This window comes from Genypterus blacodes, unplaced genomic scaffold, assembly GCF_046128005.1.
Source record: "Genypterus blacodes isolate CSIRO-AG114 ecotype Tasmania unplaced genomic scaffold, CSIRO-AGI_Gbla_v1 ptg000037l_1, whole genome shotgun sequence".
Classification (NCBI taxonomy): Eukaryota; Metazoa; Chordata; class Actinopteri; order Ophidiiformes; family Ophidiidae; genus Genypterus; species Genypterus blacodes.
In genome coordinates this window covers 3,619,012-3,633,027 of record NW_027466850.1, presented here as the reverse complement: position 1 = coordinate 3,633,027, position 14,016 = coordinate 3,619,012, and the positions used below count along the sequence as shown (strand labels likewise).

Sequence of the window (14,016 nt, the reverse complement as noted above, 5' to 3'; positions counted from 1 at the left end):
CTGTAGTAGTATCTGTAGTACAGTGTAAACATCCTGTGTATTGAACGCTACTGAGCAGTAAACACACTCGGTGGTCTGCAGTCATACATGGTGCTCGGTATCTATTACAGACCATTCCTGAGGGGGCGGAGCCTGAGCCCCCTGAGTCCTATATAAGCCCGCCACCTCCGCGTAAATGACGGCATTGGATATAGTTTGAGGATTTAACCGAGTTGGGAATTAGCTGCAACCACCAATATGCCGTCCAAACCAGCGCCAATCAAGAAGGCGGCGAAGAAAGAGCTGCCGAAGAAGGAGGAGAAGGCTCCCGAACCGGCCCCCGCTCCGGAGCCCGCTCCCGCCGAGCCCGCCCCGGCCGAAGCCGCCCCGGCCCCCGCTGAAGCCGAAGCCCCGCCCGCCGAGGCAGCCGCACCTGCTGAAGCGGCCCCAGCCGAGGCAGCACCGCCCGCCGAGGAACCCGCACCCCCCGCAGACGGTAATGGTGCATGAGCCGGGAGGCGGTGTAGGTCAAACACAACGGCCCCTCAGATACTTTAACTCTGGGTGAACCGTGAGTGAAACTTGCTGTTCCGGTGATATAGATTTAATGTTCCAGTGGGCGGCGCGACGTGAAGGTACCGGTCACCTCACAGGAAACATGAAGGCTCATGAAGCCTGCTTGTAGACTTTAAGTACAGCATGTAGAAGAGCAATGAGCTGAAGTTAAAATAATAAAGTTAATAATGTCACATATCTATATTGTAAAACAGTCTTCCTGTCCTGCTGCTTTTAAATACCAGAAGCAGCAGAAGGAGGAATTGCTACTGACAAATCACTGTTAACACTGATGACCTTCTTTCTCTAACATCTAACATCTGCATCATCTCACCTCTGACCTCTGGTGAAGCTCCTGCTCCATCAGATCATCAGATGGTTGGAAACACACCAGATTTACGACCAAGTTACGCTATTTGAACAAGTTTCTGTTCTCGTAACAACTTCCTATTGCAACTTTTCTTTTTTGTTGAACTTCTTCTATAGCATATTGATCTTTGTTCTATGCTCCAATATCTTCTAACCTCTAACATCAGCCGCTGCTCCTGCTGCAAAGGAAACACCAGCTGCCCCCGAGGCTCCTGCTGATGGTAAAAAGTGATCAAAGGCACAACAACAAACGACAAACTCTTTTATCTCTCTGTATGATTACAGTCATCAGATCAGACAGTAGCTAAGGCTAACAGCACTAACATCTTCAGACAGTCTACAGGACCGTTTACTGATAGGCAACATATGTTACAACTTTGGATGCACTAATAATATCTAACATTTGACAGTAGCCCCCGCCGCAGAGGAAGCCGCTTCTGCTGCTGAAGCTCTAAAGAGGCTTTACCTCACTTTGACATGTCACTGAGAGTAAACGGCTCTAACTGCCTCCTCCAGAGCATTTAAAGAAAGTCTGCAGGATTGTTAACTGGAATCCAACACATGTCAGATCAGTAAGAACATGTTCCATCTGCTAATATACTAACATTTAATAATAGCCGCCGCTGCCCCTGCTGCCCCCGCAGCAGAGGAAGCCGCTCCTGCTGCTGAGGCCCAAGCACCTGCTGATGGTAAAACACTGTTCAAGGATGCAAACCATACAAATAAGCACCATTAAGAGTGACAACAACTCTGACGGATGCTCTGAGAGAACATTCAGCAGTGTGTTGGTCTGTGTGGACATTAGAATATTCTCCATCTGCTAATGTACTAACATTTAATATCAGCCGCCGCTGCCCCCGCCGCCGAGCCTGAGGCGCCTGCTGAGGGTAAAACAACTAGACCTGGAGGAAGAACAGATACTTACATCTTTAAGTGTTTCAATGTTGCACTTTAGTTTAATTTAGTATTTCATTTGTTTTATTTATTTTGTACTTTTCTTAAACACGGCAATAATCAGACACAGCTGTAAAGTAAGGAATTCAAAGTGCAATTTGACAATAAAGTCTTTGAGTGTTGAATTGGATCTTAACCCTTAAGAGTAAAGTTAACAGCACTAACTTAAGAACATCTTATAATGTTTATGACTCATATACTCAATACACTGGAACATGTTCCATTTACTGACTTACTAACATTTAATATCAACCGCCGCTGCCCCAGCCGCCCCTCCTGCAGAGAAAGCTGCTCCTGCTGCTGAGCCTGAGGCTCCTGCTGCTGAGCCTGAGGCGCCTGCTGATGGTAAAACACTGGAGCCACAATTGATACTCTTCTTTCATTTTTATTTCAATATGAACCTTGTGAACCTGTACTGCCAACTGAACTAACTGATGCCTTCACAGCACCTTCACCTGTATGATGTCATGTTTATGCTGTATACAGTTTACTGGACAATGCATATCCAGTATAAAGTGACATCTGCTAATATACTAACCTTTAATATCAGCCGCCGCCGCTGCTCCTGCCGCCGCCCCTGCAGAGGAAGCTGCTCCTGCTGCTGAGCCTGAGGCTCCTGCTGATGGTAAAAAGCCAAGATACAAACTTAAACTTTGACTTTTATTCAATAATGTCTGTGTACTGCCAACGACACTAACTAATGCTTCAGAACACTGAGCAGTATGTTGTAATGTGTATGTTATATACAGATTAATGGACACCCAGTATAAAGTGACATCTGCTAATATACTAACGTTTAATAATAGCCGCCGCTGCCCCCCCTGCAGAGGAAGCTGCTCCTGCTGCTGAGCCTGAGGCGCCTGCTGATGGTAAAGAACTGGAGTCTATTTCAGTATCACTCACATAAGAACCAGTGATAGAAACGCTAACAGCCCTAACTGATGCTGCTCATAACCATAATAATGCCATAATGTATATATACCATATATATTTGAACATTTGCCATCTGCTAATGCACTTATTAATATCTAACATTTAATATTAGCCCCCGCTGCTCCAGCTGCAGAGGACGCTGCACCCGCTGCTGATGGTGAAGCTCCCGCTGATGGTAAACACACTCACTCCAGATGCCTTTCTTTGTCATTTGAGCCTATTTGGATCAACTCTGAGTAACACCACAGTAAATCAGTTCACTTCCCAATTTGGGTTGAGTTTTATGAGGTACCAACTGATTCACGTTACCTCCATGATGGCTTTGCTCACTACATGCTTCTGCCTTTGCCAACATGAATGCATCCATGCCTATTTAACCTCAGCTGAAGCTGCTGAAGCTGCACCAGAAGAGCCCAAAGCTCCCACTCCTCCTCCACCTCCACCCCAAGGTAACGTACTGTTCAGAAAAAGCTTCATCACCATCAAATCATCACGCACGTCTCTCCACTCGTCCTCTCCTTATTTTAGTCAAACTTCAAGTCAAAGAACTGTATTATCGTGACCTTTGACCTTTGATCTGTGACCTACAGCGTTGTGATTTGTGCATTTCTGCTGATTACAAAAACACTGATCTATGGTGACTTTGTGACCTCTGCAGAGCCCACAAGCGCTCCCGTGGATCTGTTTGTTGAAGATAAGAATGACACATCGGTCACTATCATCTGGACTCAGCCAGAGAACATTGGGCCAACCGGTCTGGATGGATACAGCATCGAAGTCTGCAAGGATGGAAGTAAGTCCCTGCTCTGTTTGTGACCGGAGAGCTCAGACTGAGGCTGAATGATCCTGAAAGCATAAGTAGGGCAAGCAGCATATCCTCCTTGGTGGATGTATTAGTGCCACTGGCTCTACAACGTTTGGATGCGTTTGAAATCTGCTCGGGAACACGACAAATTTCAGTTTTAATGTGGGTCAGGCATATCGGGTGCAGCTGTCCCTGAAGTGTCACTTGCAGAGTTATATCATGAGCTTCCCAACCGCTCCCTACAAGGAAACAGGCATCTCAGGAACGGCTGCAGGTCCTGCTTTTAGACTCACAGCCCCAAGCTAAGATCAGCAAACCAATGGAAGCCCGATTTAGCAATTGGGCCAAAGCAATTTACCCACAAACAAGGAAAATCATGTTTCAGGTCTAAGTTCAATCAGCAATCAGCATTCATTGGTGTCATAATCACTGTGTGTTCCCATCATCCCACCCGTGTGCCCAATCTTTTCTTTATCCTGTGTTGGGGGGATAATCGACTCTGTAAATGTGTGTGTTTCCCTCCCAGCTGAGGACTGGAAAGCCGCCAATGAGGAGCTTCAGAAGTCCACCCGCTACGTCATTAAGAACCAGACCGCCGAAGACCGCCTGAAGATCCGTGTGGTGGCTGTGAACGCCGCCGGCCCCAGCGCCCCCGTCACCCTGCCTGAGGCCGTCGTGGTGAAGGAGGTCGCCGGTAAGTCAAAGACAAAGATTTCAACTACACTCTGGTTTTGAGGATGAATGTGTGTCTTGGGCCTTAAAACATTCCAACATGGCACATCCTGATATAGAATAACATGTTTAGGTGTCTAGATCTATATATGTAGACTTATTTTCTGGTCCTTGTGCCATGTTGGCCTCAGTTGAAGCACTACACTGTGTGTGTGTCCTGCCAAACCAAATCACCATCTGACTGAAATGGCTCAGAAGGCTTGATTTGAATTTTCATTCTGTCAGATGAAGATAAGTCAGGAACAGAAAATGATTTCAAATATTAATCTTATGACGTATTTGCATTGCCCTACATCATGGTTTCAAGTCTGACACACACACACACACACACACACACACAATCTGGTGTGATTTTGAGCAGCCATCCATCTTGAGGAGATAGGATCGAAAGAGAAACAACTCAGCCATGTTTCATCTTAGCTGTCCTGTTGGGGCACACACACACACACAGACACACAGACACACACACACACACACACACACACACACACACACACACACACACACACACACACACACACACATAGGTTTGGGCTCTGGCAGCTTTAAAAGGAGGAACAGTGTCACTTTGCTTCGGTCACAAATCATCATTCTGCGTCATGGAGAGTTGAGCAACTTGATACCAGCAAACAAGCAACATTTCACCAGCCATGTCCACATTCAAAGTCATGTTAACTGGCAGCCAAAGCAGGTGGTACACACGTATGGAAAAGACTCATGAATGGTTTCCTTTGACCACCGCTGACTTTCCCACAATGCCCTCGGAAAACAGCGAGTACGCGTCTGCTATTAACACAGATTATTCAGTGAAGGTTTTGGCATTGCGTTGTCCTTGTACCAGAATTCATTTTGGAAGGGTGTCAAGCTCGTCTCCATTAAGATAGATGGTGTAAAGTGATCTGCCTGTAAGCAGCTGGGGGTCTGTGGGGGCGGGGCAGATGGTACATTCCAATGTGTTCCCTCTATGTATGAAGGGAACGTGATGGCAGGGGTTTGGATCTACAGTAAGCTCTCTGGTGGCACACAAATCTCATGATACTAGCAGAGATTTCGACGTTTATGTTCAAGCATACCACAGACTTTACAGGGAGGACTCTCATTTTAGCCTAATCCTCGCTATACGAAGTGTTGAGGCACTCAACCCATGACTAATACTGACATATTTTGCCATATCTGTTTTTATCATTAGTGAATGGTATTATAGGGCCGACTTATATAGGAGTGCGTTCTGATTTAAGTGGAGGTAACTGTAGCCCGTCATCACGTGTTGGTGGGGGGGCGGGGTTGGTGTGCTAGACTTCAGTAACTCTGCTTTATTTAGAGTTCTGACAAATGTCTCAACAGGTGGTGCTTCTCACCAAATCTCTCTGACAGGCAGGATACTTCTAAGTACAGACCCATGTGCTGTTTCAAAAGACACTTTCACCGCTTGGGGATCTTTTGTATTTCTACAAGCCAAGAACAGGAGACAGAGAGCTTCATTTAATCATTAGATTCATTCCTTTCCTTTTCTTTCCCTTTTAAGATCGTCCCAAAGTCCGTCTGCCCCGTTCCCTCAGGCAGAGATACGTCGCTCAGGTTGGGGCCAAGATCAACCTCACCATCCCCTTCTCAGTAAGCACAAGACAGCCGTGCAGTATTAAATGAAACAATCCATGAAACTCTGTCCGTCTTTACAACCAAAGCACGGCCTGACTTCTCTTTTCCAAAGGGCAAACCCAAACCAGTGGTCAGCTGGACGAAGAACGGTGAGGCCCTGGACAAGAAGAGGGTGAACATCCGCAGCACCGAAAGAGACAGCATCCTGTTCATCCGTGAAGCACAGAGGGACGACTCTGGAGTGTATGAGATGACCGTGAAGGTGGACGACTTTGAGGATAAAGCTTCTCTCACCCTTCAGATCGTTGGTGAGCTGATCGTAATGAAATTCAAACACTGTGGCCAATGGCTGCTTTGGTGAGATGAGATGTATAAGTGTGTAGTTCTTAATACCTAATCGGTATTTGGTTTGTCACAGAGCTGCCAGGGCCTCCAGCTGGCATTAAGATTGTGGATACATGGGGCTTCAACGTGGCTCTGGAATGGACCGTCGCCAAAGATAAAGGGAACACAGAGATCACCGGCTACACCATCCAGAAGGCCGACAAAAAGACTGGAGTGAGTCACATTTGGGTATCCGGTTATGATCTGTATGAGACGGATTCATATGATCCCCCTGACAAATGAGATCATAAATTCTGAATCCTTATTTCCTCATCAGCTCATCCATCATGCACTCAAGCTTGAATATCCTCTTTCTTGTTTGTGTGTGTGTGTGTGTGTGTGTGTAGGACTGGTTCACTGTGTTGGAGCATTACCACAGACTGAACGCCACCATCTCTGACCTCATCATGGGCAACATCTACAAGTTCAGAGTCTTTTCGGAAAACAAATGTGGACTGAGTGAAGATAGTGCTGTTACAAAGGGAGAAGCCAAGATCCTGAAGACAGGTACTTCTCCCAGCCTTTTACCTATAATTGACTATAATCTTGATACTGAACAATGTCCTCTCTCAGACTGTGATTACTATCATTCCCATCAATCTTTCCTTAGTCATTATCCCTAAACTAATATTACTGCTGTCTACTAAGCTGTTAAATACAAACCTGCTTAATAAAAACACAGCAAACGCGTCATCTTCAAACCTGTTTACTGACTAATCAGCTGAGTTCTGTCTCACTTCCTTTTCCCAGGCATCGAGTACACGCCTCCGGAATACCTGGAGCGCGACAGCACCGAGGCTCCCAAGTTCACCACCTCTCTGTCTAACAGAGCCACCACTGTGGGCTACAGCACCAAGCTGCTGTGCTCCGTCAGGGGATACCCAAAAGTACACTAACAAGCTTTGGATTCTTCTCATACCTAACAAGAATCCCCACTAATTACCCACTAAGTCTAGCAGCTGGTTCACCACAGCACCAAAACATCACCGCCGCTCTCTTTGTTGATGTTTCTGGTGCACAGACAGATAGAGAAGGAGGCAGGTTGAGGTTGAGCCAAACACACTAGGATGGCTCAGGGACCAAAGTGGTGCTTTGGGATGTTTCAGCACATTAACTGTCAATCATTTATACTTCCAGTCTCAATGCATTAATCAGTGGATTCAAACATGCCAACAATAACTTAAGAGTTCTAAATGTTCACATGGCAGCCGATTCTCACACTGCAGTGAAATGAATCTAAACCAGGGATCCAATAAATGTGATTGAGACTTAATGGTTTAAACTCCCTCTTGGTCCTTCCACATTATGACATTGGGCTCCTGGCTCAGTTAGCGTTAGTTGCTACCTAATGGCTGGGATGTTTTTAGTGTTTGTTGGATCAGGATGTAACACCCAAAGTGTGAAATGGAGGTTGGCTCACACGACTCGACAGCAGCTTAATAAGCACATTAACGTGGTGACCGGGGACATTAAGGGGTTTTAAACACACACACACACACACCGTCACGCTTTCTGCTTATCCATCACTGGCTGTGTTTTGCTGTCTGAGCCTTTCATCTCCTGTTAGACACATAATCTGTCCTACAGCAGCATACATGGCCTTTCCTGACGTGGAAGCTCAGGCCAGGTTAGGATTGGTATTCTTAGTTTTGAATTCTGCTCATGCTGGGATCAGCTGAGGGGGAGGAGTGGGTGTAAGGGTTACAGGTCAGATGCTTTAGGTAACATTCCCTGTGAGGCACCAGGAGGTCCGTACCCTGTCAGTCTCACTGAAGCTTCAGGGCAATTGGCAGGAACAGAAATAGAAACATCACCGTCCCTTGTTTGTTTGATAATAATATGATGTACTTACACACAAATGCTTTCCTTCCTTCCGTCCCTTCCCCTGAATATTAATCTGTTTTTGTTCTGCAGCCCAAGGTGGAATGGATGAAGAACCAGATGATTATTGGTGACGACCCCAAGTACAGGCAGATCTGCACCCAGGGGATCTGCTCCCTGGAGATCCGTAAGCCCGGTAACTTTGACGGTGGCGTCTACTCCTGCAGAGCCAAGAACACTCACGGAGAAGCAACCGTCAGCTGCAAGCTGGAGGTGAAACGTAAGTCAGGAATTCTTTTTTCTCTTTTTGTGAGGATAAAACATTGATAATTGAACCAGAATTTGCTTTTATTTAATTCATTATTGTCGTCTTGCTGTAAACAGAGATTGCGGTTCCAGATGCAGCGAAGAAATAGGTCAACATTCTCATTCATGCAGGTGAGTCAACAGAACTAACATAATAGTGAAATACAGAGATATGGAATGAATAATTGTAAAATGAATGTGTCATAATAATAATAATAAATGGTCCAAACCCATGAGGAGACGTCAGCCTTCTCCTGGACTTATTGTCCATACATGGAGGACGCTAAACTTGGAAAAGGTGGCCCCTGCAACTAAAAGAGTCCGAGAGGTAGACCCCATAAATTTAATCTGCAATGGTTCCTCGTGTTCTTGACGAGGAACATAATCACATTTCCTCGACTCAGCAGCAGCAGCAGCAGCAGAGATCAGGAGGCGCTGAGACAAGCAGTTTGTTAGGTTACTCTCCTGATTCAAAGCTGCATCTGCCATCTTCTTCAATCTGGTCTTCTCTTTAAAGTCCGAACAAGGTTTCAAGTTTAACACTTAAAAAAGAAAAAACTTAAAATACTGGATTATATATGTCAGGTTTTCATTCCATCATTTGAGCCCATGAGCACGTTGGACTGGAGGTTTTGCACCTTTGAGCCTCAGCACCTGTTGTTGTTATTTGTTCATCTGTTGCGTTCCAAAATTAGGAGCAGAAGGAATGAGGCCTTTTTAGCACAAGGTGCGTGTGTGTGTGTGTGTGTGTGTGTGTGTGTGTGTGTGTGTGTGTGTGTGTGTGTGTGTGTGTGTGTGTGTGTGTGTGTGCGCGTGTGTGTGTGTGCGCGTGTGTGTGCGCGCGTGTGTGTGTGCGCGTGTGTGTGTGTGTGTGTGTGTGTGTGTGAGTGTGTGACAGTTTCAGCTATTCTAAAGCTCTGGTCCATGGCTTTGAATGAAGCTCATCATGCAGTGACTCTGTCCTGTCTCCCTGTCTCTACAGGAAGGTGCTGGGTTCCTGGAGGAACATGTATATATAGCTGCTGAACACAAACGGTTTCCTGTGGCCACTTGCTGAGTGTTTTCCTACGTTATAATGAACAGTTGCCGCCTGCTTGTGCGTCTCTTCGTCACTGACAGTGCATTCATGAGTCTATATCCGTGTCCACAGTCAGCTTTTTCCACAACTACATCTATGCCCCGTCTAAATTACCACATTTGCATTTTCTCCCCAGTTGAGCTTCTTTCAATCTAAACACAGCCAGAATTTTGCAGCATGAATTCACTGAAATGTAACAACATGTAACATCTACGTGTTTATATCAATAAATATTTTAATTTATGGTCTTGTTTTTGCATTAGTTTACCTACACTGTAAAGCCCAACAGAGGAACCATGAGCTGTGCACTGCTGTCATGTATGTGGGACACAGATTGATCCAGACGTGGCAAAAATCAGAAGAATGCTATTTCAGAAAGTCATACCTTTTTATTAACAGGTTATTTATTGTTATATTCATGTGAGGATCTCTGTATTATGATTGAATAAGCCGGAGCTACAGTTTCACCCAGCTGTCTCAATTTGACTCCTGGCAGTAGATCAGTGAGACTTTGCACTTCTCATTGGTGTAACACAAAGGAGAGAACGTCCCAGTATGTTCAGACCTCCGTAATAATATGTCCCAGTATGTTCGGACCTTCGTAATAATACATCCCAGTATGCTAAGGCCTCCGTTATAATACCAATTTGTAATCCTGCTCTTGTAAGTACTTGGTCATGGAGTTACTGACATAGTGATACAGGCCACAGATATCCAGGTTACTGCCAGAGACAGATGGGTTCACACAGCGGCAGACAAAATTAGCCTCACTGCTCCAACTTGCCCCAGATAGTTTCAGAACAAGTGGCTCTGACAGCAGAATGCACCTTTATGCTACAATGGGAATCGGGTGGAATTTGAAATCATGCAGCAGCTTTGGAGTTGCGAGTGTACATGAATATTATCAGTATTTAGATTTAGACAGATTTTTAGGAAATGTAGCAACATGTTAGCAACAATGCAATACATATTTATTATTAAAACCATGATTGTCATAAGAGACACTGTGTTATTATAGTATAACTGGATAGACAGTAAGTTAGATAATTAGCTCTCAAAGTCTCAAACTGCTGTAGGACGAACCGACCTGCCTCTACTGTTTGGCGCTGAAACGTGGCCGCATTTGTCGCCCTCTAGTGTTTGGGATGAGCACCTGCAGGCTCCCACAGAGGCATGGGCCATTTAGAATTTGCTACTTCAAAATAAAAGAATATGAAATTGATAACAGCCACAGATTTTTTTAAACATTTATTTCTTTTTGGTAAAATAATTGAAACACATGATATAAACATTATTTCTTTTGATATTTCACTTGCCTACATTACACATCAGTGATTTAATGAGCGTTTCCATTTGGGAGTGTGAAACCTTTTCAGTGTGAGATCTAATTTCGGTTCGCAGTCCCTCACTCTCTGACCCTATTCCAGCATGTCAGCATCTAGGGAGCAACCAGAAGTAGGCAGATTCAATCTGAATTACGCAATTTTGCATGTTGGCAGCACCAAATAGCAGAAGGAGATCAGTCTACACACACACGCACACACACTCAGGATCACTTAAAGCACGGCTCTATATTCAGCCATCATATCCTGACCTTGGCATCCTGCACACAATCACAGGGGTTAATTTCAGTGACCTGTACAGTGTGTTGACTGTGTGAAGCTGCAAAGTGCAAGACTCCACTGTGTGTGTGTGTGTTTGAGAAAGCCTCTTTTTAATCAGGCTTAATGGTCGCTGCTGGTTCAGTGCTGCTCTCAGGCTCTTCAGACCGGTGAGTCAAACCTCTGAACGCTGATATCCCTTTGCCATTTTGGTGACTTTGCTGTGTTTTGACTCATCACTGGTGGGCGGAGTGTTTACTGTGTGTCTATCACCAGACGGTCATTTGGGGAAGTCATTAAGCTTTTAATTAAGAGGTATTAAAACATGTTTACAATTCCACTTTCCACTCCTTGTTAAAATCAAATGTGACTACGTGGACGAGGATTTCATGTTTATGAAAGCAGAGCTGCACAGCTGCTTCAGGCTCATTAACCGCCGCTCATTCTCAGGCTGGTTTAAGAAGAATCCTCTGGAAAAACTGGATTCCATCAGATCCCGTCTCCCCCTGGTACTTCAGCCTCATGCAGGCGTGGAAGAAAACACACAAAAGGATGTAAAGTTCATGAAATGCAGGCTGCTTCTCTCCACTGCAGCATCTCTGAGTCACTGCAGGTGTTGTTGTAATTATGGATAATGCACTGAGCTGTGACTCGTGACTGCTATGTCAAGGGGAACTCCTTTGGGAATGGAACGGTGCGACCTTTCTCTAAAGGAGCCTCGCTGCCATTTACTGCAAAAGGTTTTTGGCTTGGTTCCCAGAGGGGCTAATAAGTGTAATGGTGAAACTGGCACTCACGCCGACGTCCTGTCATTGTGTTCCATTAACAACTGTAGCACTGCAACAGCATCGGCATCAGCATCTGCATCGGCGTCGGCTCGCGCGGGCCGCTCGCTCCGCCTGCTCCTTCCTCATTTCCTTGAGCAGTAAAGATGCCGGCTGATGTACTGACTCTAATGGCTCCGGACTCTCTCGTGTCATTCCAAACATTTAAAGGAGTTGCTTAGGTCCAGTAATGCCTCCTGAGATGGCCTTCATCACGCCCTCATCACGCTGATACATCTGCAGTCTGTTTGCTTTGTGCTAAGCAGTGATTCAAACAATCAGCGTCTCTTCCAAACACGCCACACACATTTGTACAGATTTCCCAGTGGAGCGCTGCAGTTGCCGTGTGACGCAGCTCTTCCCCGATATCCAGGGAAGCCAAGAGGTCTATTGATTTCAGATGGCAGAATGAGACTTCATTATGTCAATTTAATTAAAATTGAGGCACTGGATTGTTGAGTGGGAAGCAAAAATGAGTCACAGCAGCTAAACTTGCCCTGCCTGCCTGCCTGCCTGCCTTCACTGTGTGTCTGTAACTTTACTGATGATATGATGTAATGCTGTTATGACATAAAGCTTCATGTTTGATGTTTCAGTGAGCGACATGAGCGCTCACACTGCTGCTGTGTGTGGCCTTTCCACTACAGGATGACTCTGATTGTTGTTCCCTTGTTTCAGCAGAGTTCTTGATCAGCCTAAGCTCCTCGTGAAGCAGCAGGAGCGTCGGTGAGGAGCAGCAGCAGCAGATCCTCCGGCAGCTCATCTTCATCTTCATCCCTGCATGTAAGGCTTTTAAATTATTCACCAGTTACATGCTAAGAGCCTGTGAATGAGGACGGGAGGCTGTTTGCCTGTTTCACGCTGCTAAAGGAGCTCAGCAGTGAACTCAGCATCCTGGCTGCTGGTGGGGAGAAAAAGGAGAAGAAGAAAAAAAAAACTTCCCCTCAGAGCTCTGCCTGCTCCTGTACTGCAGCAAAACCAGCCCGAGCAGACGAGTAACACCCCCACACCCACCCACCCTCCTCCTCCTCCTCCTCCTCCTCCTCCTCCTCCCTCTCTGCCTCACAGACCTCGCTGCACTCAGGTCCTGCACACTTCCATGCTGCAGAGAGGTAGTGGAGCACAGAACCTCCAGCTCAAACACAAGCGCTGCACACACCTGACAGCCATCTTCACCTCTGTTTCCATCCTTCCTCATCCATTCTCATGCTTTTGCACTTTTTTTTTTTGCCGCCAGCCCCTGCATTCCGTCTCTCTCTCTCTCTCTCTCTCTCTCTCTCCTCCCTGCACCCTCCCTCCCTCCCTCCCTCCCTCCCTTCACCATTGCATCTCGTTTTCAAAGCTCAGCACTCCTCGTGTGCGTGCACTGGAAAACTGTGTGTGTGTGTGTGTGTGAGAGAGAGAGAGAGAGAGAAAGCATAAGAGGCAAAGGAGGAGGAGCAGAGTTGTTAGTGCGCCACAGAAAATGCAACCCCCCCCCCCCCCTCCTCCCTCCACCTCCCTCCCCCCTCTGCCCAATTGATGACAAGAAGGCTTTTTATTGAGTCGCTCCTCAGCCAATCAGTGCACAGTGCCGGGAAATACAGCAGTGGAAGCGCAGCAGCTCTGATGCTTGTGCTGCTCCTCTGTGTGTGAGAACAATGTTCAATCCGTGTAACTGATGATTGAGAACTCTTGTATGTGAATGTGTTTGTGTGTGTGCCGTGGTGGGAAGATACACACGCACACACCCCCCCCTCAAGGTGATACTGGGACCTTCCATCAACAAGGTTTTGCTATGTCTTTTTGAGAGTGGGATGAACCAAAGTAGAGGTTTTTAAGGTATTTCCTCCTGTCAAGCGTCTGTGTGAGCCTGTGTGTGCGACGTCCACTCCTCATTCAGGAGGCAGCTCGTCTCTCAGCAAGGTAAGAGGCTTTCTTTCTCTCTTTCTCTCTCTCTCTCTCTCTCTGTCCAGGGCAGCCAGCATCTCTGCTGACGCTCTGCTCAGAGGCAGATCAGTCACAGAGGCACTGAGCCTCATTACACACATTCTGGGGGGGAAAAAAGTAGTGAGGAGAGGAGGAGGAGAGGAGGAG

General features: G+C 46.2%; 1 protein-coding gene across 1 annotated transcript; it reads left to right on the top strand.

Annotated features, from left to right (window-relative positions):
• The first annotated feature begins 237 nt into the window (after nt 1-237).
• On the top strand, nt 238-9,651 carry mybphb (myosin binding protein Hb). The gene is made up of 13 exons (XM_076147339.1): nt 238-475; nt 2,903-2,965; nt 3,198-3,239; nt 3,449-3,583; nt 4,122-4,289; nt 5,853-5,941; nt 6,039-6,234; nt 6,345-6,484; nt 6,658-6,817; nt 7,061-7,197; nt 8,225-8,411; nt 8,516-8,569; nt 9,420-9,651. Exons 1-12 carry the CDS (start codon nt 238-240, stop codon nt 8,545-8,547), a joined length of 1,587 nt encoding a protein of 528 aa, XP_076003454.1. The 3' UTR covers nt 8,548-8,569; nt 9,420-9,651.
• Nucleotides 9,652-14,016: the final 4,365 nt, after the last annotated feature.